This window comes from Trichomycterus rosablanca, chromosome 16, assembly GCF_030014385.1.
Source record: "Trichomycterus rosablanca isolate fTriRos1 chromosome 16, fTriRos1.hap1, whole genome shotgun sequence".
Lineage (NCBI taxonomy): Eukaryota > Metazoa > Chordata > Actinopteri > Siluriformes > Trichomycteridae > Trichomycterus > Trichomycterus rosablanca.
This window is the reverse complement of record NC_086003.1, coordinates 3,486,445-3,511,374: the sequence shown is the minus strand read 5'-3', so window position 1 is coordinate 3,511,374 and position 24,930 is coordinate 3,486,445. Positions and strand designations below refer to the sequence as shown.

Genomic DNA, 24,930 nt, shown 5'->3' with positions numbered 1-24,930 from the left:
TCGCGTTACACGTCAATCCCTGTCACACACCCCTAAATCAGCCCTATGCGCTTCAGTGGGACAGGGTTTTGGCATAGTGTCAGAGGGTTCGCTATGAGGTCATGGGGCAATGTGGTCATTCCCAGTTAACATGACCTTCAAATTATCTTGATAAATAAACACCCTGTTATAAAGTTTTACACCAGTTTTACACCCCTATGGATGGGTGTGAAATCAATAGAGCTAAAGCTATTTAATAACAGAGTTTAATATAAAGTACAGTAAAGCTACAGTAAGTGTGATGGAAACTAAACTCATCCACAGTACATTTGCAACTAAACGTTTCTAATCCCTTTGGAATGATAATATACACCGATCAGCCATAACATTAAAACCACCTCCTTGTTTCTACACTCACTGTCCATTTTATCAGCTCCACTTACCATATAGAAGCACTATGTAGTTCTACAATTACTGACTGTAGTCCATCTGTTTCTCTGCATGTTTTGTTACCCCCTTTCATGCTGTTCTTCAATGGTCAGATGGGGCAGTCTGGGTTCTTTCTGTGTGGAGTTTGCATGTTCTCCCCGTGTCTGTGTGGGTTTCCTCCGGGAGCTTCAGTTTCCTCCTACAGTCCAAAGACATGCAAGTGAGGTGAAAGTGTGTAAAAGCGTTAGGGCAGTTGTAGCCTACTGGTTAAGGCACTGGGCCAGTAATCAGGTGGTTGCTGGATCAAGCCTCACCACTACAAGGTTGCCACTGTTGGGTCCTTGAGCAAGGCCCTTAACCCTCAATTGCTTAGAATGTATGCTGTCATAACTGTAAGTCGCTTTGTATTAAAGCATCTGCTAAAAGCCACAAATGTAAATGTAAAACATGATGTTAATTAGGCTTTATTAGGCTTTTATGGATAGCATTTAAGTAAGACACAAATATGTGAGTCATTCTATAATTTGGGGTACATTCCATGTCCAATGATAATAATTATATTTATTCTAACTATTTTCGTTAAAAATGTCATATTTTACCTATTAATGGAAAACATGTTGTAATATCACAAAAACATTATGTGCATCCTATGCTTCATTTAGCTTGAAATTTGTCATGATGTTCCTAAATGAACAGTTTTTGCTGTGTCCGTTTTTTAAGTTGAGGGTGCCTTGGTTTCAAAATAATGAATAAAATTATTAAGGGCAACAACATCTATTTTTTTATTTATTTCAATAGTTTAAATACTAAAGAAAAATAACATTTTTTAAATTGAGTTTCTCTTTTAAATAATTTAAATATATTTATTTATTATTGTCCGCAAAAGTTCTGTCAGTTTGTTCTAAAACTATGTGACCAGCATTACATGATATCATTTTTCTCTGTAGAGGGCATATTGAACAAACTGTGGTGAATGTTCTCTTATTTTTAAAAATATTTTATCTATAATAGAACATTGTCAATGTGTATATTAATTGACCGTCAACTATGTTACATACATTGTTATGGTTACAATTTTTTTTTATAATTTTAATTCAAATGTATGTTCAAATTAGACTTTCAAGAAATGACATGTGGTCAGCCAGGCAAGGTCTACCACTGAAGTTATGGGTCAAAATAGGGAAATTGTCAACTAAGTTACCTGTCAACTAAGTTACCTAGTAGTCTACATCTACTTGCCCTTTTAAATAAAATAAAAAATAATTATGTTTAAGCTTTGCAGCTAGTGGATATGTTACACTAAAGGAATATATTAACTTGAACCACTGATTGTTCTGTTGAGAAAGAACATTGTTTTTGTACTTTTTGGTGATGTGAAATGTACCCCAAATTATAGAATGACCCATGTGCTAGTATGTCGAAGTTTGACTTCTCTTTTTAAGTAAAAGTTCACTGCAGATGGTTCCTATTACTGAGTAAAGTGATTTGGGACACAGCCTGGGTGTTCCTCTGTAAGCAGACTGAGTGTGCTGCAGAAGTATTGCTGTAACTTTTGGACTTGGTGCGCCTGTAGACTTTGGAATTTCCGTCCCTTCGTCTCTGATCTCCTTTCTTATTGTACACTTTTCATTCTGCGCTTCGGGGAGAACCTAAACACGGCAGGAAAATGACCTGGCAGCTGATGGACATTGTTTCTCATCCCTTATGGATGGTGAGTACGCTCGTGCTGGCTGCGGTGGCGCGAGCGCAGCGCAGAGGCTGGTGGGATCTGCGCGCCTGTACGGTTCAGCTCGCGGGCAAAACTGCCATCGTTACAGGAGCGAACACAGGTACAACATGCATCAGTACTTACTATTTACTACTATATATTATATTAATTATATTATATTATATTAATTATATTATATTATATTATATTATATTATATTATATTATATTAATTATATTGTATTGTATTATATTATATTATATTATATTATATTATATTATATTATATTATTATATTATATTATATTATATTATATTATATTAATTATATTATATTATATTATATTATATTATATTATATTATATTATGGCATTATTCCTGTTTTGTACGGTTTGTTTTAGCTTGATCCTTTAAGTGTTTGTTATAACTTATTTAGTGCAAACCACACATCCACAACTCCGCAATAACAAACCGATTAAATATTCTATTCTATTTCAGTATAATCAATTCTGTTGAAAGTCTGTCCAGCAGTTAGCTATCTGTTTAAGGATTTTTAAACCTCCCCACTATCGAATCTACAAAGAATAGAAAGTGCAGAACCATGATCCTTAAAGTTCATAATAGCTTGTGTATAATACAGCACTCATAGTCAAAATGCATATTTTGTTGCATTCTTATAAAAATGGTTAAACAAACTTTGCAGCAAACTTTTATACATACTCATAATGGTGTGGTATGCAAAAAAAGTGCACTTTTGCGTCATTTTCAGCGACTTTTCTTTGTGGAACGCTGTAAGTTTTAAGACATTACATGCACTGCAGGTTCAGGATCTGCCTACATGTTTTTATGGTGCTAAACTCACAGCAATGTAACAGATGTTATCAAAGCTTCAGTTTGTTTATTTATTAGGATTTTAACGTCATGTTTTACACACTTTGGTTACATTCATGCCAGAAACTGTAGTTACTGGTTATACAAGATTCATCAGCTCACAAGTTAAATGTTAAACACAGTCATGAACAGTTTAGTATCTCCAATTCACCTCACTTGCATGTACTGTAGGAGGAAATCGAAGCTCCTGGAGGAAACCCACGCAGACACGGGGAGAACATGAAAACTTCACATAGGAAGGACCCGCACCGCCCCACCTGGGGATCGAACCCAGGACCTTCTTGCTGTGAGCCACAGTGAGCCGCCCCAAAGCTCCAGCATGCTTTTCTTCAAATAGTAAATAGTATGATCCCGCATTAAATGCTGCTTTTTATTATTTAAACATGCCTGCTTTAGTTTAAAGCCCATTTACTCTCCTCTGTTTATGTTTGAATACACATTACAATAACCATAACCTAGCATTGAACAGGAAGGGGGAGGGGCATTCTGAAACATTCCTGCCATATCAACAAATGATGGGAACATGATGGATCCTAACATTACAAACATATCTGAACATCCCCAGTGTTTATAATGATTACGGCCTTGACACAGTATATAAACACTAACGGTTCATGGATCTTAAAAATCATACCAGGGTTGACTAATGTGTCCTAGTTCCAAAATTGTTAAATTGTTGGTTAAAGTTACACTGCTAATAAATGTATAACAAAAATTATTTTAAATACATTATGCTCCCAAAATTGCGCCAATAGCTGTAAATAGTGATAAAGACCCTTTTCTGTGCCCCTGTGCACTAAGCCTTAAAGACATGTGGATGAGCACACACACACATAAACTCAGAGATTATACACAAGTTTAAAAAACAACGTAAGAGACCTCTCCAAACCACACCCCATCTACTACAAATGTAAAAGTATCAACAGCACAGATTTGAAAAAATGCAGCAGTGTGAGTTTTTTTCAAGAAAATCTAGCTAAATCTGTATGTTGCATCAAAAAAGCTTAGCAAACAGAAGCCTTTTAGGTTAGAAGGTGTGTTATCTTCACAAAAGACTTTATTTAAGATTAACCAAAGTGTCAGTACATGATACTGGTTTCTGTAAGACCCCAAGTCTGGCAGGTGAAAAGAAATGGTAACTGCACACGTGGCTGAGGGGGATCAGGGTGTCTGCACAGATGGACTGTTCAAATTACAGTTTAAATGTACTGTATAGTTTACAGAATGTATAGAATATTGTCATTGTAGAACATTATTTTGCAGACCTAAGAACAATGTTTTCCCTTATAAGGTCTTTGATTTCTACAGGTCTTTTTTTATTATCCTAACAGCGTAAACTCAGGTCTCCAGCTCTGCTAAAAAATAACCTCAAATATTCAGCTTTTTGCTGTAGTTAGTTCCCTCCGTTCTTTCACATCTTTATCTGTTCTTTCAACTTATCTGTGATTTTGTGTCTCTTTTAAAGGCATCGGAAAGTTCATAGCCTTGGACTTTGCGCGTCGTGGGGCCCGGGTCATCCTGGCATGCAGGAGTGAGGCACGTGGGACAGCTGCAATGAAGGAAATACAGCAGCGCAGTGGCAACCAGAACGTGCACCTCCGGATCGTCGACACCTCCTCTCTCGAATCTGTCCGCAATTTCGCCACTCAGATTTTAAAAGAGGAGAAAGAGCTCCATATACTTGTTAATAATGCTGGGGCTTCAGGTAGTCTGTTTGCCTATCTGTCTATTTATATCTCAGTAGAACATTGTGATCTTCCCAGCATGTCTATGTGCGCAACAAGGTTAAAAGTATGTGCACATCTGGATATTACATACAGTCTTATGCAAACGTTTGGACAAAATCCTGGTCAAATTTCATGTTTTGTTCACTTAAAATGAAAGTAGGTTAACATACTATGTTGCAGGTCCTTAGCGTTAGCACATTTTAATGCACACACTGTTTATTTGCTGATTTTAACATTTCTGTATTATTGTCTGGGCATGTTCCAAACACCAACTTATCAGTTAGCTTACCAAATGAGTGGACTTTTCCCAGAAAGATTTCCAGGCATATGTAAACTTGAAAGTCACTGCACTCTCGTTCAGGTTTTGCAAGCTTGGGTAACCTACCACACAGTGGCTTATGAATATAGTGCTCACAGATGTTTCTGTTTTACAACAACAGCACTTACAATTAAGGCAAGAGAAATGGCATTCATATGGTTATGGCATGTACTGAGCTCCTCAGTATAATCCATTCCACTGCCAGTATTTATCTAAAGAGATTGCAGAGACGTATGCTTGATTTCATTGCTGTAGGTGTGGCTAAAATGACCAAACAGTTGTCCATGTAGGGCATCTACATGTTAATCTGTATATATCTGTCAAGTCTTCTCACTTATTGTCTTTATATAACATATAAACGCAAGCAATATGTAATCCAAATATAAAATGACTTGGTACAGGTTTGTCCAGAGCTATCACAAAGGATGGACTGGAAATCTCCTTCGCAACCAACCACGTTGGACCCTTCCTCCTCACCAGTCTGCTTCTAGGTTAGATCTTACATTTGTTTTACTTCTGTTATAGCAGCAGAAACTGAGCACACAGACACTCCTGCAGATAAAGTCAAAAGTACATTTATTTATTAGGATTTTAACATCATGTTTTACACTTTGGTTACATTTATGACAGTGCTACCCACTAAGCCAGGGGTTTTCAACCTTTTTAGGCATACGCCCCCCTCCCCTTGGTGAAGCAGTGCTCAGTCGCGTATACCAATCGCTGCTTCCACCACGCTCCCCTCCCCTTGATGAACCACGGCTCAATCTCGTGTGCCACCGGTTCATAATAGTAATCTCGTAATGCCACGCCCCCCCCCGGTCAGCCACTCTGGGGGGGGGGCGCCCCACAGGTTGAAGACCCCTGCACTAAGCCAACGTGCCGCCCCAAAAGTACATTTAAAAAACATTTAAATAGATGTGTATGTTTCTGCAACTGTTCTTAGTGTTAATGGTGTAGAAAGTTCTATTATGTCATTTTACTTTGTGGCAGGGCCTTCAGTTCATGTTAGTAATTATAATTGACTACAGATTGAATTTGCTGTGTCAAGAAGTTTAGAAATCTCTGCACAGAACACGGTTGCCAATGTTAAAAAGATAACCCAAAATGTTTACCCTATGGTAAGAACAATGTTCTCCAGATGGTCAGATATAATCCAGAACTACCAACAAGATTACTTATGGTTATTTATGGTCTGTTATTAATAAAAACTGTCAGAGTTTAGATAACACTATCCACAGTCAAGCTACAAAGTTCCATGGCATTATAGAACTTTACACCAGCAGAGAAGTGTGTGTTCCAATTATTTTGGTAACTTTATTAATCACTTATGGGTTTGTGACAAAGTCACAAGAAGAGGGGAATCTATTCTTAGTGATATCTCAGAAATATTCCTAGCAAAAAACAGTATATTCATAACAATTTTTTAGGTGTGTTTACTTTATGATAACAATACCTTAAAACTTTGACAAGGGAAGGGCATGTGTTTGATGTTAATTGTAAATGAAAAGTTTGTTTAGTATATAACATTTTGTTAGTGGAGGGATTGTGAATGGAAATTTTATATTTTGTTAGTTATTTGCATTAAACTCATAAGTTTCTGCTTTCTTAGTTCAATTAGCAGAGGTAGAAGAGACTTTTGGAAGGTTTCTTAGGTCTAGAGATATGTTGACCTTGGCATGGGCATCTTGCTTCCGTGGGAATGCATGGGTGTCAGGATTGTGTGTGCGGGGGTGCACGTGGGGTTTTGATAGTGGTGCATTCTTGTGGAAGTACGCCATGTTTCTAACAAACTGACTATTCTTGTAGGATGATAAACAAGTTTGGTTTGGGAAGTTGACCTTGAGCTGGGTTGCTGAGCAGAGTTAGCCTGAAGGGGCAGTAAGTGGGGTATAAATACTGTGATAGGGCATACAGAGTCGCCCTTTCTCTCCTGTAAAGGCATGTGTGCGTTTGCATTGAGATTGGCCCTCAGCAATAATAAATTGATTATTTGCTTTTATCATTATCCCGGTTGTCTGTGTCAATCTTTAAGGGTTATTTTGAATTCCCACAACACTTTCTAATTCAACTGTATGAGAACATTTATTTATTTATCTGTATTTACCACCTTGAAACACTTGTGATTTAATAGCGTAAAATTTTGTGTCATTTAATATTACACACATACTCAGTATAAAAAATACAGCAGTGAGCCAGCAAATCATAATACTGTAAACTTTAAAATGAGATCAGAATTCTAATTGTGTTACATTAAGTGTTTTACATAACAAGTGCTACAATATTTACATTTATTCTCGAGATCCTTCAATTTTAGTATTTAGTTGCACAAACCTAATATACAGACCGGCTTTTTTCCAGACTTGTTGAAGAAATCAGCTCCAGCGCGCATCGTCAATGTCTCCTCAACCAACCACAGAAGGGGCAAGGTAGACTTCTCTCATTTTAGAGGTGAGAACCTGACGTACACGATGGACAGCGTGTACAACCACACCAAGCTACACAACATCATCTGGACCAATGAGCTGGCACGCAGACTGCAGGGAACAGGTAAAGCAATTACAAATATTACCTAAAATGAGCCAACTAAGGGCAAATCTTACCTGCTCTCACAATGTTACTCTGCTGTCAGTGTTAAATGTATAATTTAAGTTTTCAGGAATATTAAAGTGTTGCTTTTTTAAACATATGATGCCAGTCCACATGCCAGTGACATGCCCCTGTTCAGTCCAATGGTTTGGGGAAAGGTTTCTAAACTGAGTATGCACGTAATCTACTATAATCACTCATGGACTTCTTTTCTTTCCCCTCTTCTCACATTACTTACCTCTTTTCCCACATCAGGATGTAAGGAAGTTGAAGTGGGCTCATTGTACATTATTATAAGATTAACCCGAGTGCCTCTGTACAACAACTGGTAACATAATGCTGTTTTACAATGCCAGTTAAGACCTCTAGTAGTTTTAAAGGGTATAAAGATACCCTTTTTTATATTTTTAAACACCTTGCTGTCACTGCTGGACTGAAAATAGTCCACCAACCAAAAATATCCAGCCAACAGCGCCCCGTGGACAGCGTCCTGTGACCACTGATGAAGGTCTAGAAGATGACCAACTCAAATAGCAGCAATAGATGAGCGATTTACATCTACAAGGTGGACCAACTAGGTAGGAGTGTCTAATAGAGTGGACAGTGAGTGGACATGGTATTTGAAAACTCCAGCAGTGCAGCTGTGTCTGATCCACTCATACCAGCACAACACACACTAACACACCACCACCATGTCAGTGTTACTGCAGTGCTGAGAATGATCCACCACCCAAATAATACCTGCTCTGTAGTGGTCCTGTGGGGGTCCTGACAATTGAAGAACAGCATGAAAGGGGGCTAACAAAGATGTGCTACAGTCAGTAATTGTAGAACTACAAAGTGCTCCTATATGGTAAGTGGAGCTAATAAAATAAAGGTGGTTTTAATGTTATGGCTTCCAACAAACCTTTCAACAAAATTCACTTGAGCTTGTAAGTGTAGAAGCTCTTGAAAAAGCAACAGTAGTTAAACTGGAATTGGTGAATGTCACCAAGTGCATGAGTGCCATAAAAACAAGATCATGGAATAAGGCCGACTAGCTCAGCCACTCAGTGCCAAGCCTGGATAAAAATAAGAAGGATTGCGTGAGTTAGAGAATTTGGTACAAAACTGTGTCAATTCATGTATGCAGACCAGCCGAATTTTACCATGCTATATAGCACCAATTCCACCCTAATTCCACTTCTGTTTCCCATAAAATAACTTTTTGCAAAAACTTTGTAGGGATGATGTGAAAAAAGCCTAACACTGTTTTAATTCTTTTACATGAATTACAGGTGTGACTGCAAATTCTTTGCATCCTGGTGTGGTTATGACTGAAGTAATGAGAAACTATAACTGGCTGGTACGATTCATCTTTAACGTGGTGGGAATAGTCTTCTTTAAGGTAAGTTTTAGACAGACCAGTGTAGAAACGAGGTATATATGGAAGTAATTGTTATATCCATTTAAAGTGTAACTGCCTGCATTAGTAAATACAGATGTTAGGCAGCTACTCAAGAACTGAACTGTGTAAAGAGAGCTAGAGTAATGCACCTCACTCCCAACCATACTTTAGTACAACCCAAACCAAAAAAGCCCTAAAGTTACAGGGCTTAAATCTGTTTATCACTTTTACTGTAAATTTGAAGTAAGTATGCAGTTGTTTTACTCATGTGAAAGTATAAATACTTATTCAAAATTGAAAAGCTAACGTATGATTGCTATTTTTTTCTGGAAAAGAATGTGGTCACAACACAAATTGAAAATAAAACTGTTGCCACAACACAAAGTAAAGGGGTCTAAATATTTTTTGAACCCCATACTCACTAGGGTTGAGGTTATTTGGGAAGGTCATTTCACATTGCAATGCATTAAATATTATATTACATATATAACAAATTAAAACATCATTATTCATGGCCGCTCAGGTGGCACAGCGGGAAAAACACACGCTGGAACCAGAGCTGGGATCTCAAATACATCGTATCGAATCTCAGCTCTGCCCTCCGGGTTGGCTGAGCGGCCACATAAACAATGATTGGCCTGTTGTTCAGATATGGGCGGGACTAAGCCGGGTGGGGTCTCTCTCTCTCTCATGACTGGTGCAATTACGACCTCTGCTGGCTGAATTATGGCACCTGCACAGAGATGAGAAAATAGTGCTCTCAAGGTGTGTCTCTCTGTACACAACGCTGAACTGCACTGCACTCGTCAAAGTGTAGGTAATAAAATGCATACGGCTGCTGCCCACGTGTAGGAGGGGGCGTGGGTTAGCTTCGTTCTCCTCAATCAGAGCAGGAATCAGCATTGGTGGAGAGGAAGCATGATGCAATCGGGCAATTGGACGCACTAAAAAAGGGAGAAAAAAGGGGAGAAAATGCATAAAAACAAAATATATTATTTAAATTAAAATTATTAAAATTATTCATTTCATTACTGTGACAAAAACAATGTTAATTTTTAATATGGTTTGAAAAAATTAATTACCCAGTTATGTAAGGGAAAAAGACAGCAACACACATCAGAGTGCTTTTTGACAGATGTCCAAAATGTAAAAGCAGTCTTATCAAAGAAATGATTAACAGGAATCATTTTATCTTTGCTTAATACATTTACAGTAACATTTTGCTACTCTGCAAACATCCTGGTGCATTTTTACAAAGCTTTAGATAATATGATAATTGGACATAAGTGATTAGGGTAAAAGATATACTGTTTACATCTGTTGGATATGTACACTGCAAACTAGACTAGTGACTTTACATACAGTTAATGCAGCTTCTCTGTGTCTGTATCATTACTTTGCAGTCCTCTGAAGAAGGTGCAGTCAGTACAATATACTGTGCTGTTGCAGAGGAGACGAAAGGAATCACTGGAAAATATTTTGACAGCGACTGTTCCCTTGTCCTTCCCGCTCTAGAGGCCTTAGATCCAGCCATAGGAGCCAAAGAATTTGAGTACTGTGAGAGACTGACGGCCAAACTCTGACTCACTGGAACATTACAGCCTGTTTTTTATTAGTATTACACAGGAAAGTTCTAACAACTGCCAGTAAACATCAAAACAATGACTGAATAAAGTATGACTTTGTATACATTGTATCTTATTTCTCATTTTTAAATCCAGAACAATAACTTACAATAACAATAATTAACTGCAAATAAGGCCTGCAATAGATTGGCGCCGTGTCCTGGGTATTCCTGCCTTTCTCCCAACAGAATAGAGAGTTTGCACAATAGACTGTATCTGGTCTTGTAAAATTGCTTTGTCTGTGATTGCTGAGATGCAATCATTGTTTGCCATCACTGGACTTAACACCAGATGATAACCAAACCATTATGAATCCTCGCATTGTATCTAACACTAGGCATTAAAAAAACCTTTGGCCAAACAGTCTATTTAAATTTAGAAAATCTGGTCAAAGTTTACTAATCATGACATATTACTTTTTTTAATATTGTTCACGGGTCAGATGTGGACCTTTAATACAAAAGATTTTATTGGTAACATGGTGAGCATTCTTAAATGGGCATTTAACAACTAACCTGTAAAATACTGTCTATGTTATTGAGCTTTTACTTGCAACTTTGGCAGATGCTGGTATGAAGTTAAAGTCACACTAATTGCCTTAATCACTTCAAAATGTCTGAGGTTAAAAAAACACACTTTGTTGCAGCCAGTTAGTTGCAACATTAAATATATTAACTTTGTAAAAAAAAATTTTTACATTTTAAAAATTAAAAACAGAATTGTTTGCAACTTATTGTTGTCAGTTTTTATTTCCATTTTTGGAGAGGAAATAACCCTATAACCCTAACCCTAGATAACATTTTTAGACAAACATGTTATTCATGGTAAAGTCGCAAAGCAAAAACTAATATCATTATAAAGGACTGTCTCACATTTGCTGAAATGCACACTAGCAACCTCTCAAACTATTTGGGACAATGCTCTGTAATCTAATGAGTCAAAGGTGAAACTTTAGAAGACATACGTCCTAGTTCTATTGACATAAAGTCTACACAACATTCCACAAAAACAAGCTCAAAGTCACAGTAAAACATGGTGGTGCTAGTAAAATGCTTTAATTATGTGGCAGAACCAAAAACGGACAGTTTATTCTTAAAAGACCTGCAATGTGGCAAAATATTTAAAATTTCACACAAAAAAGAGGGACAGTTATTTTTAATTGAAATGTTTGATTATAGTTGTTTAAGGTGACAAAATAGTAATTAGGTTTAAGGGAGTATTGATTAGGAATCATGGTGGCAACAATCAGTGTTATAAAATGCACTTACACTTAGTTATAAAATACTTACACTTAAAGGGGGCAATTTACGTAACACTTACACTGTTATTAATTCTTTTATTAGCAATAACAATGTAGCTAGAAAGCAGAAAGAAAACACTTTCATTGACAACCTTTTTGTGCTGATAACTGTTTTACAACTCTGTTCTACAACATTTCTGTTGATGTACTCAAATAAAAGAAGCAATATACATGACAAATACTACACATACTTAAGTGTAAATTAATGTTACTGTAAGTGTAGTGTTACAACCTTCCTCTAAAACTATAGCTTTAGAATTATCCATCACTAAGACTAATTAACTATAACGTTTTAACTTATAATGTTTCTTAATAGTGTTGTTAGTTTAAAAATAGTCCTATTTATTGTTCCTATGGGCGGGACTAAGCCGGATAGGGTCTCTCTCTCATGACTGGTGCAATTATGACCTCTGCTGGCTGATTAATGGCACCTGCACAGAGATGAGAAAAAAGAGTGCTCTTAGGGTGTGTCCCTCTGTACATGCAACTAGGCTGCACTGCACTCGTCAAAGTGTAGGTGATAAGATGCATACGGCATGCTGCCCACGTGTCGGAGGGGGCGTGGGTTAGTTCTCCTTAATCAGAGCAGAGATCGGCATTGGTGGAGAGGAAGCATGATGCAATGGGGCAGCTGGACGCTCAAAAAAGGGAGAAAAAGGGGAGAAAATGCATATAAGAAAAAAAAGAAAAGTCCTATTTTACAGCTATTACAGCTTCACTAGGGGTGGGCGGATCGATCCAAATATTGATAGCATCGATGCCAACGTTGGTATTGGAATCGGCACGATACTAGTGTGATGGGATCTATACTTTAGTTTTTATTTTATTTTTTTAAGTCAGAAAAGTTTTGTTATTATATTATTATATATGATTGTATGAAAAACCTCTAACTAAAAATGAATTTAAGTTCATTACAAAAAGCCTGGAGTTTTGAATTATGTTGGTTACTGTTAGAGTAATCTGTTTATTGTTGAATTCTGTTGATTACTTTTAGAGTAATCTGTTTATTGCTGTTTGAACATTCTGTTGATTACTGGTAAAGTGCTTGTAACTATCACCTTCTTTAAAAAGAGTGAAATCTTGTTACTGCTGTAGTGCCTTTGTTTTGCTGCAATCTCAGTCAGTAGGGAAAGTTTTGTTTTGTTTTGTTTGTTTTTCTACTTCCTCACCATGTTTAGTAAAGGTCAAATTGCCCAGGATATTGGTAAAGACTTCTGGAAGCCTCTTAACTATAAATGCAGCACCTTAGTTAAGGGAGGGACTGAAATGCCTGAGTGGACTGATTTAGATTTTGAAAAGTTAATTAATGACGTAGTAAAGAAACACATTAATGAACAAAAGAGAAGTCAGTACTTTTCATCCAAGGATGAAAAGTACTGACTTTTCACTGTTAATAAAATATGGACTCCTGCTGAGTGTAAAACAGCTTTAGGCTTTGGCCTCAGGAATGTCTTTCCGTTAATAAGCAATACTGGGAATACAAGTTGAAATCAATGGATGAAAGGTTAAAAGAAGCTGAGGCTGAGGTTAGTTGTAGAACTAACCAGTGAATGTAAAAAAGCATGAAACAGCTGCTATAAATGCCCAGAGAACATGTGTGAAACTTAGGCATTCACTAATCTATCTCGAGCAGCAACATGCTAATTGCATATCTAAGCCGAAACGTCAATGAATGTTATGCTAATGAATGTGTCCGTTCTGAGTAAAAGTAATTAATAATCCACAGCGCATGGCCACGTCTTCAAAATGGCCGATGGGTTTTTAAAGGACATTCCACTGTTATTTTAACTTGTTTTATGTGTGTTATATGTAATTGAGTAGTTTATATTATTATGTAGTTTCTTTGTATATTTGTACTGTCTATGCCATTTAATTGTTTTTTTTTTCACACCAGTCCTGCATAGCTTTTTTGGCATATTGTAATTGTTTTTCTGTGTGTTTGGTTAGGTGCTGGGGTCCAGGCGGCAGTCCAGTCCTTGGTGGTGGTTCCTCCCACATTTTCTTTCTTTGCCAGGTGAGTGTAATGTCACGGGTGTTTGATTCATAGACCTTTTGATTTTCTTGGCCTGTCCTGGTTGCCTGGTAAGCCCAGCAGTCTTTTCTCTTAGTTTTTGTCTCCGGTCTGGGGCTAATTTATTGGTATTTATGGTGGGTAACTGGTGTGTGTGAATTTTATTTTTGCCAATTGTTTGTGATGTTTAATAAAGTCTTTTTTTTGGTTAATTTGAAAACCGTCTCTTGCCCTGTGGTATTATTGAACCTGTGTGATCTTGTATGTTAAAAGTTAAAGACTTAGAATTTCCTGTGGGTGAGATTACCCCAGGTGGTGTTGTCGCAACACTATATTTCCTTTCTACTGCCACACAAGCTCCATGGACTGCATCCATAAACAACTCCAGAACTTGGCTGCATGAAATAGGCATTGTCCTATTTTGTATTGTTATAACCCCTATAAATGTTTGTTTTTTTCTACTTATTGTCTGTATGTTTCGTATTTGTAGATTTTTGTTTTGTGATTCTCCATTAGGGAGAATCAAAGGGCGGATTGAGAGATTCACCCCTCACCTACTCCCTTTCCCGTCTCCTACAGACACCCAGTCCTTTCTCCACACACCTTTTGTCATCTTGTATCCTGACCCCCCTCTTGTATCTTGTATTACCCGTTATAAAACCAACACCCCTTTTATCACACTACCCCAACCTTTGTTCACCTTTGTAGTCCCCCTTTCCATTGTCATTTCCTTTCCCCTTAACCTCCTCCTCTTTTTCCTAATTCCTGCCCCCATTTCTTGTGTATATAAAGTCTCCCCAGAATATGCCTAGTTAGATTCTGTCGGTCTTCCAAGCTGTGCCCATACACCTGTATGTGTTAATGAAGAGTCTCCTGGCTCCTGTATGCAGAATTTCTAATATAGCCATATCTATATACACATTGACATACAGTACATACGCATGTGTATGAATATACTTAGGTACACACCTAAGTATACACGTATATACACATACATACAGTACATGGCTACAAGTAGGGTCCTTAGCTATCACCCCTGGTCCTCGAATGCTGGAGTTATAGGGCCTAATGGCTCTGGGGACAATTGACCTTTTTAATCTGTCCGTGGAGCAGTCTGTCTCTGAACAAACTCCTCTGTTTTATGATAACAACACTACACACTGTCAGTATACAGTGACTAGAAAGTGAAGCATCCAGAAACAAGCAATCTGACGGCGTTAAACATCTGAATTCCACCTAATGGGAGCAGCTACTCATAAAAATGTATTACATTTATGTGCATGTCACATCATTTCTGAAGGTCTGGTCAGTACAGTATTATATTCATGCGGTAATGTTGCAACAGCGCCTGCAGGTGGCGCACATGCACCTGTTTTAATTTGTAAGGCGTCTAAAGTATCGCGAGAACTTTAGATTGACAGTGACGTTTTTGAAGTATCGCGAGAATAGGACGTGCTGTTCACGCAGGCGGTGTAGATGAGCAGAGCGCTGCTTTCTTTCCTGCAGGAGTTTGAGGAGTGAGGAGCTTTTACTGATTCGTGTTCGCACCAACACTGTATTAACATGGTAAGTCATGTATTATACACAGAGATGTATCCAGTAGTAGATTGTAATTATACCTAGTAGGAGATGTATTTGTATTAAAGGTGAATTTTAGTTCATAACTTGTATTCAGATCCGTTTTGCAGGCTGTATTGCACGTTAGATACTTAGTGATGTTTTCTTTGAATGTAATCTGATTTTATTTGGGTATATTGGCAGTATATAGTGTTTAATTTTATATCAATAGTATTTAATGCTCTGAGAAACGTTCCAGCACTATTTTATCGCCTCACCAGGCCTGTAGTAGCTGTAAGGCCTCGTCATGGCTGATACGTCATAATATGAATTATTTATTTAAAGTCTATATTTGTCACTACCATGCAGCTATCTAATATAATTTACGTCCTTGTGTACGTTAATATAAAGGTATTTGTTAAGATTGCAGACAGGCTTGTATAATCTGATCTGCGTGCAAAACACGTGGTTTGATGCGCAGCATGCTGGCGGGTTAGCAGCTATGCTAACAGCAATGCTAAACCACAATAAAATAAAAACCTTAATTCGTCGTACTCCGATCGTCGATGCGTTTTATTTATCTGTATAAAATCAGGATTTCATTTAGTTTACGTGTTTAAACCAGTTTATAGTGCACTAAATGTGTTGAATTTGCAGTTTTGTGGCCCGCTGGAGAAACCACGTGTTCACTTCAACGTGGGGCATGAAATATGTAATCACTTATTTAGATCTGATTTACTTGCGCATTTTACTTTAAATATACACTATATATTCACATGTTTATACATATTCATGAAAGCTATTCGTTTGCTTAAAAGCGATATTGTTTAATATGCTTATTTTATACAACATTATATTGCAACTTTCAGATATATGGTATGATCTGAGCTTTTTGCAGTGTTGCTGTTAGTAGTTTTATTTTTTTGACAAGCTTTTAATCCAGTGTAATGTCGTGCCATTGGTGTGTGAGGGGTTATGATAGTCCCTTCTATCCACTTTTAATTTTAATATTCATTGTATGTATGCGTTTTGTATGGTCCACAAAAGCAATCATGTTTTCTTTGTGTAATCAGGCTTTTCTCACTTTACTGAAGCTTAATAAACTGTTGATTTGTACTGTGTAATGTTTCTAAGTATCTATTGTTTTGTGGTTCATCATGAACCAACAAGTGGATTATTGAACTACTTGTAGTGACAGGGAGTTTTAATAACTTGCTTTGGTTTGTTTAGCTTGTGTGGGTCCAACTATTCCCCTACCCGCCATCTCATCTCAAAACAATTATAAAAGCATACACCACAGCAGATTGGCAAAAAGAATGGCAAACTCATACCACCAACAAACTCTGAGATCCACTCTACCACAAAACGGATAGAGCTCAATAACCCCCAAAAAAACGAAGGGAACGTTGACCCATACCTACTTGCTTGACCAGACCCCCCCCTCTTGCCCCCTATATTGCCATCTTCTATACATGCCAACAGATAAACACCAGAACAAAATTCTACAATCCGAAAAGCTCCAAGGAAATTTTCACCTCAGTACCTCCCCAATAACGGCTTAGTCTTGGAAGCACATGCATTTAAAAACGCCATATAAGTTAGTGAAAAAAAACAATTAAAACTTTACAACCCAAGTTATGCAAACACTAACCATCATAAGCACAAGTACAGAAAGCAGATCAACTCACCACTTTGACTTTTAAAGACGATCTATTAACTAGCCATGATAATAGACATATCGGCTGATGTGACTTTAAGAATTAAACAAACAAACCTGTGGTCATTTCCATGTGATTGTTTTTAGGTGCTGTTACACGTGCTGTTCGAGCATGCGGCCGGATACGCCCTGCTCACAGTCAAAGAAGTGGAGGAAATTGGGATGCTGCTGCCTCAGGTATGTTAAAAAGAGAAACTGATTGCAATGCTTTGAAGAATTTGGGTCATTTATAATTGATAGGGTACTTCTCTGTAAATAAAGTTAAAAATGACTGATTTAATGCTGCTCCTTTTTGCTTAGGTCGAGGAAAGCGTCCTGAACATCGGAAAATTCAACTCGGTGGTAAAGCTGGCTGGGTTTTTCCCATTTAAATCTGCCCAGGGTGCTCTGGAAAACATAAATGCAGTTTCAGAAGGTGGGTACACTAGCTCTTGAGATTCAGGGAGATTTGTAGACTGTGTTATGATGTCAATAATCTGTCAATCCACTGATTTATTGTGCTGACAGCTTTCCAAATAACTGAACACTTAAGCTGAAGTATATAAATTCCAGATTGATGTAGTTATGATGAACGGCTACCCTGTATTAATGATTTGTGTTGTGCTGTTAGGTGTCGTCCATGCTGATCTGAAGCTGTTTCTGGAGACGAATTTGCCCTCTGGTGGTAAAAAGAAGGCTGTGTTGGGGGTGGCTGATGGAAAAATCGGAGCAGCCTTGCAGGAGGAGTTGGGTCTGTCTATCCAGACTGGAGGAGTCGTGGCAGAGATCCTTAGAGGTTTGTAATGTCTTAAAGTGGCCCTTGAGTTCCTGCTCTGTAGTGATGTATCTGGATCCACTGATCTCTGATGTGTTATACTGAAAAGCTGAACAGAGCATGAACTTTAAAACCATTTTACAATAATTACCATGTTAATGGACCAGTAATAATGAGCTGAATTGCGCTAATAGGTCTTTTAATAGCTTTAGGGTATTGGGCAGTGTACTCGTGCAGGGTGTGTTCAGATCCATATCCTGTCCTTGTAATAGCTGAGTATAATAATATTTTGAAGTGTCTGTCTCTATTTAAGGCTTTAGTGTTTGTTTAGACAAGAGCTATCACAGTAAATAGGTTTTGACCTGTATTTGTGTGAATAGTCTTGGTCTGTCTGGCATGTGCTGCACCTTGTAGACCCCTGACTGCCCGGTGGTCATGACATCGCCTTCTTGCTCACCCCCTTTTATCTCCTTTCTGTTCGTAGGTGTTCGTCTTCATTTTCACTCCCTGGTCAAGGGTCTCGCAGCTCAGGCCGCATCCAAAGCCCAGCTTGGTCTGGGACACAGTTACTCTCGAGCCAAGGTCAAGTTCAACGTGAACAGGGCTGATAACATGATCATCCAGTCCATTGCACTGCTAGATCAGCTGGATAAAGACATCAACTTGTTCTCCATGCGTGTGCGGTATGCCTGGGTTATTGAGTGTTTTCTGCTGGTGATACTATTACTGGGATAACAGGGTTGATGCTGTCAAGAATGTTAATCAAATGAATGTGAAGTATTGCCATCTGTCACATTTTATTTAGTTTGGGCACAAATGGTCAAATTCCACTGAGTAAAGTAACGAGGTGAATTAGGAGAGGCAGATACTTCAATGTACAATTAATCATTTGGTTAGTACACACCTTAATGCTCTCCTGCTTACATTCAATTTAAAATTTGAACCTTCTAGTGCCCTTAAAGATATTTGGAAGTTACTAGAAGCAACTTGTGCTTAAACCCAAACATTTAAATCTGTATAGACTTCATCTATTTACATCTTTGTCTACTTAAAGGCAATTTATATGACTTAACAGCGTCAGCTTTGTTATACTGGTTTGGCTGGTTGTTTCTGCATGGTGTGTGACGTTTTACTGACCGGCAAGAAAGTACGTTGGCCCAAAGTGTGACCACTAACCTAAACTTGATCAACCAACTTAATCCATATTTACATCGGTTCAGGCAAGTCCTGGATAGAAGTCCTGCAACGTTCTTGTCTAACACGCTGTGTGTGGTTTGCTGTGTGGTGTGGCATGATTAGCAGCCTCCCAGTGCTTACCACAGACAGCGCCTCCTACACCGCTGACTGTACAGGAAAAGGAGGGATAATAAACGCCATTCTTGGGCGCACTCGGTCGGTCAGTGGGGCAGATCGCCACCTGAGCGTGGAAACAGCCAGCCCGGTTCGGATTGTACCTGATGCATTAAATCTCTGGCTTGGTGGTGATTGGACCAAATTTTAAAACGTCTTTCCTTGTGTGTAGCGAGTGGTACGGCTACCACTTCCCGGAGCTGATAAAGATCGTGAGTGAAAACGCCACCTACTGCAAGGTGGCTAAGTTTATTGGGAACCGAAAGGAGCTGAGTGAGGAGAGTCTGGAGGCTTTGGAGGAGTTCACGATGGACAGTGCCAAAGCGCAGGCCATCCTGGATGCATCACGTTCTTCTATGGGTAAGATATGACTTTATGGCTGTCATTCAGCTCAGAAGTAATGATGTTTACATAATCTGTCAATCCACTGAGTAAATGTGATGACAGCACTTCATTAACTGAACATCTGAGCTGTGTTAGGTTGCCATGTCTTCACAAATAAACTCGGTTTTATGTTATTAATTATTAAGTGTACTTTAATTGTTGCTCTTGTGCCTTCAGGAATGGACATCTCGCCCATCGACCTCATCAACATCGAGAGCTTCTCCACCAGAGTTGTCTCTCTCACAGCTTACAGACAAGAGCTTCAGGAGTACCTGCGCTCCAAAATGAGCCAGGTGGCCCCCAATCTGGCCGCCCTCATCGGTGAAGTGGTACGTAACTTAAGATTACGATTATTTTGCTGTTTTGCAATGAGACACAGCAGCTAATTGAAATGCTTGAAAAGCTGATAGAAATCTGGTTCTTATCTTCCAACACTAATGACTTTCCAGTTGCAGCTTTGACTAAATGGACTTGAATTCATAGTTTCAATCCGAAATACTGTGGTAAAGGCTTTAATAGTTAAAAATGACAACTGGATCAATACCTAAACTCTTCATGAGTATAAAACTGAAGATACTCGTAAAGGTAGACAGAAGAAGAACGACTGACGTGATCTTTAAAGAAAATATTCAGTGGTCCTGCCATGAATGTAACAGATGTGTTGACATGGCGTTAATCCAATAAATGAACTAAGAAAAATTTGCCCAACTAGCTTGTGGTTGTGTCCACATACTTTTGACTTGTCAAATAGTGTATTTAAAAACGACAGTAAAACAAGGATGTAAGTTTGGCCATCAGCTTTGTATGGTCAGTGACTGCTTTGGCTCCTATCATGCCTCAGCCAAAAAACCATGACCAATGTCACACATTGTCTCTTGTCCTTTCTAACTGGTAGCAGCAGTTGTCTTGGGTAGGGGGTGGAAACAGAACACAAATCATTCACTACGCACGTCTAACCAGTCTCTTCGATTTCCAGGTTGGCGCTCGTCTCATTTCCCACGCCGGCAGCCTGACTAACCTGGCTAAGTATCCAGCCTCGACGGTGCAGATCCTGGGAGCGGAAAAGGCCCTGTTCAGGTACTTGGGCTCCCCGTCCCTGCAGGGGCTTCAGGCGGCCGCTGTGATGGCAGGGCAGGGGCAAAGCCGCAGCGGTTGATTTGAGTGTGTGTCCACACCAAACGTGATCCCGCTCTCACATGCTAACCCCCCCCCGGTCTGAGCAGCCGCGCAGGGCTCTGAGAGGTAGTTAATGTAGAGGTGGTACCCACGTGGCCACTTGTTTGGGTGTCATTTAATTCTGCGCGGTTTCACTTGTACTGTTCTAACCTGTGGTGTGAATACAGGGCGCTGAAGACGAGAGGAAACACGCCGAAGTACGGCCTCATTTTCCACTCCACGTTTATCGGTCGGGCCGCTGCCAAGAACAAGGGGCGCATCTCGCGCTTCCTGGCTAACAAGTGCACCATCGCCTCTCGTATCGACTGCTTTTCTGGTGAGCTTTAGAAATGTAAACCGCTAATGATGGGCACAAGTAGTCTGCCAGGGTGTTGTGTTTATAAATGTTAATTTTTGGTATGAATATCGGTTTATCAACATTTAAGCCACTGACTGAGATGAACCCATAAACATATAATAATAAAATTGCCACTTTCACATTTATTATTACTGCTGTATATTATGAACTGCCTTTATATAGTCAATATTACTTTATACTGTGGTATTATATTTACTCTAACAGTATTTACCCTGCTGGAGCTGCTGTAACACTCGATTTTTCCCCTGTGGGAATCAATAAGGGAATCTTATTGTTGGCTGGATTTGATGCCATTTACACCCTTGGTTAGACATTTGATGTTTTAGATTTAGGTGGGAATTTGGGGGGGTAAAGCAGCTTCATTTTGCCCTTCACTTGTACGAGCCTGGCCTTGCTATGATGTCTCTATTTTTCGTCAACAGTATCCCACCCTGCTTCAGGGCTGGATGTTGAGATTCTAAACTGAGCAAAGCCAGCAAATCAAATATAGCCTCTGATTAAACTCATTGCATTGCTAACTCCTGTATTCTCGATTCCAGAGGTTCCGACCAGCGTGTTCGGAGATAAACTGCGAGACCAGGTGGAAGAGCGTCTCTCTTTCTACGAAACTGGAGAGACGCCCAGGAAGAACCTGGACGTAATGAAGGAGGCGGTTGTAGAGGTACGTAGTGGACGTTCAGCATCGGTCCTGACTGTGAATGATGACTCTTTCCTTCCTGACTCACACGTGGAGGCACTAAACTGATTTAATGAGCCTGACACAGCAACCAAAAAAAAATCATCCCAATAACCTGATGAAGTCTGTGTTAGCGTTCGGACTAACGTCGTTCTTTTACAGGCTGGCGAGGCGGCAGCAGAGATCAAGCGCAAGACAGAGAAGAAGGAGAAAAAGAAGAAGAAGCGAGAGAAGAGGAGACTGGAAGCTCTGTCCACTGCTGAAGGAGACGAGGAAGAGGTGGAAGCCAAAAAAGCCAAATCGAATAGAGATGCTCATGTAAGTCCACTTTAAACCTGTAGTGGGTGAACGTTTTGGTTCAAGGGCCACACTGGGTTTTAAATTTTGGGCCAGTAGCAGATGGGGGAATGAACTAATATAATTTACATGTGTAACTCTTCACCTACCTACTTTATTCAGTGGAAACTGGTGTGGTCCCCCTTTTTTGCCAACGTATCAGCTCGGCTTTAGCAGAGGTCGGTAGTGTTTTTGAGTGCAGGGTATTATGTACTTGTACTTATAAATAAATATATAACATAAACTAGCTTCACCTGTAGTGAATACATATGAACAGCATATTTCAACAGAGAGGACCAAGATAAATCTGCTCATCCCTTGAAATCTAAAGCTGCATGACTAGACTAGAGGCAGGACCCACACATGGCTCCGTCTCTGTAAATGTCATGCCAGAGTAAAGCTCCTCCGAACCATTGACACGCCCCTCACAGTGGGTTTGATCACTGAAGTGAGCAGGACAGATCTTCTCAGTCAAAGTGCAAGTTGGCAACAACCTGTTCTGGTTTTGTTTCTGAAGTATATTTTATGATTCCTCAGGAGAACGGAGAGGAAGCTGACAGAGCCGTCGCTAAGAAGAAAAAGAAGAAGAAGCAGGCGGTCGAAGCAGAGGAGGAAGACGTAACGACGAACGGTGTGGACGAGCCGACTCCTGCGAAAAAGAAAAAGAAGAAAAGCGAAGCGGTAGAGCCCGAAGCAGAGGACGAGGAGCCCGAACCGAAGCAGTCTGAGAAGAAGAAGAAAAAGAAAAAGAAGGTCGCGGATGAATGAGCCTCCGTCCTTCAATGCTGAACTGTTTTATTGTACAGTACTTTGTTTTTGTTTAGCTTGAGCAGTAGAAGTGTTTGTGATCAGAAGGTGCGCTGATCAAAAAGCTTTTTTTTTCTTTTTTTTTTTTCTATAGACTAAGCACCTGTGACATATTTGTGCCTTGATCGAATTAAATAATCTGCACCGAGTGCTGACGCTTCTCTGCTTACTCACATTTAATAATTTCCACCTACTGTGAATATCGTTTGTGTTTCATGCATTAAAAATAACAAATCATAGTTGATTAGCTGATTCAAAGCCATTTTGCAGCAAATCCATTTATAAGGAATGAAAGGTGAAGTTCACCATTTGTTTCAAGCACATACGGAACCTTTTTCCCAGGAATCAGTGCAGCACCAGTCCTGGTCACACCAGAGATCTTGCTGAATTGTTTCCCCCCCCCCCCTGTGATTTGTTATTTATAGGGATGTAACGATACTCTACATGCGATGCAATTCATGATACGATTTTTTCCCCCAGATTTTTTTAACTGAAATTGAAGACAAATGAGTTTTCTTTTGTTCTCTTAAAAAAGAGAATAAAATACCGTTTGTGCTTATCTTTTATTTATCTAAATAATGAATGCCCTTTTATTTCTGAGGTAGGTACAAACTATGCAAAACAATTTTGAATTAAGCCCAATTTGGCTGAAAAACCCAGGAACTGGCAACCAGGTGAAAAGTGCAAGTGCTCTCTGCTGTTTAAAGTGAATCGGTTCATTTTGCATGTCCAATCGATTTGAATCATGGAATTTTTTTTGCATCTGTCTTGTGCATCTCGTTTACATCTTTAAACTAATCCTTGAGAATAAACTTGTTGGACACAAGTCTACATGTGTCGTTCCTACAGAATAGCACAGCTAGCTGCTCTGCTCTGATAACCTTTGAAGGGACAAAGGGGTGCAGCAACTTCAAATAATCAGGAGGCTAAATTACTGTGCAGCTGTGAAGAATCTGATTGTATTTATGGGCACAGTTGGTGTATCAGATTGCCAACAAACTCCAAGTGCGTAAGACCTTCTGTACATGGAAGATCTTATTCGGCTTCCCAAATGTATATGAAAAAGAAAACTTGCATTAAGTAGCTGGCAAAACAGATCAAATTGTGAGTTGTAAATAGGCAACATGCTCTGTGACTGAACGGCTAATGTTTGTTCACTGTGGTAAAATGTGTCTCATACATTGTTATTTACCTGGCTAACTGGGTAGCACTGTCGCCTCAACAAGAAGGTCCTGGGTTCGATCCCTAGGTGGGGCAGTCCGGGTCCTTTCTGTGTGGAGTTTGCATGTTCTCCCCATGTCTGTGTGCATTTAGGGTTAGTTCCTGCAGACTTTTCATGTTTACAAAGTTTCCTTAACACCAAGCAATTGAGCTGGACCTGAACTGCTAGTGCTGTGGCTCCTGGTCAATACCCTGTGACCGACTTGCTACACAAAATGAGACTGTACTTTTAAACAGGGTGAATGTCAATGACTGTTTGTCCTGTGCTTCATATCAAGCAAATCAAATATTTTTATAAGTGGACGTGTGGAAGAGGGGTCAGTATGATGTGTATTGACCTGCTGAGGGATGTCGAGCTGCAGTAACTGTAATGGTACCGACTAAGCTTTCGAAATTGTGTGTATTATATACTGAATAACTTTATCACCCAGTTTTATCTGAAAGGGTGAGCGTGTAAAGGTTACAAAATGTACTTATAATAAAATGTTTTAAAACAATCCTGACAATCGAGCATTTGTTTTAAGTGTTGATCTTATTTTTGGTGATTTTTACTCATACAGACACTGTATACAAATGTATACGTATCTGGCTGCATTCCAAACTGCATACATAGGGGATCTTTCTACATAGAT

General features: G+C 39.1%; 2 protein-coding genes and 1 non-coding gene across 3 annotated transcripts; all 3 read left to right on the top strand.

Annotated features, from left to right (window-relative positions):
- The first annotated feature begins 1,978 nt into the window (after nt 1-1,978).
- On the top strand, nt 1,979-10,715 carry zgc:64106 (uncharacterized protein LOC393348 homolog). Its single transcript, XM_063011260.1, has 6 exons — nt 1,979-2,237; nt 4,473-4,712; nt 5,455-5,544; nt 7,412-7,600; nt 8,917-9,026; nt 10,430-10,715. The coding sequence occupies exons 1-6, from the start codon at nt 2,075-2,077 to the stop codon at nt 10,607-10,609; spliced, it is 972 nt and encodes a 323-aa protein (XP_062867330.1). The 5' UTR covers nt 1,979-2,074; the 3' UTR covers nt 10,610-10,715.
- Nucleotides 10,716-15,440: 4,725 nt separating this feature from the next.
- On the top strand, nt 15,441-23,226 carry nop56 (NOP56 ribonucleoprotein homolog). The gene is made up of 12 exons (XM_063011086.1): nt 15,441-15,528; nt 17,324-17,413; nt 17,537-17,651; nt 17,847-18,011; nt 18,475-18,673; nt 19,513-19,700; nt 19,902-20,053; nt 20,701-20,801; nt 21,068-21,216; nt 21,798-21,919; nt 22,097-22,252; nt 22,808-23,226. The coding sequence occupies exons 1-12, from the start codon at nt 15,526-15,528 to the stop codon at nt 23,036-23,038; spliced, it is 1,671 nt and encodes a 556-aa protein (XP_062867156.1). The 5' UTR covers nt 15,441-15,525; the 3' UTR covers nt 23,039-23,226.
- Nucleotides 21,952-22,020, top strand: LOC134331008 (small nucleolar RNA SNORD57). Its single transcript, XR_010015079.1, has one exon. It is a non-coding gene; the product is annotated as a small nucleolar RNA SNORD57 (small nucleolar RNA).
- Nucleotides 23,227-24,930: the final 1,704 nt, after the last annotated feature.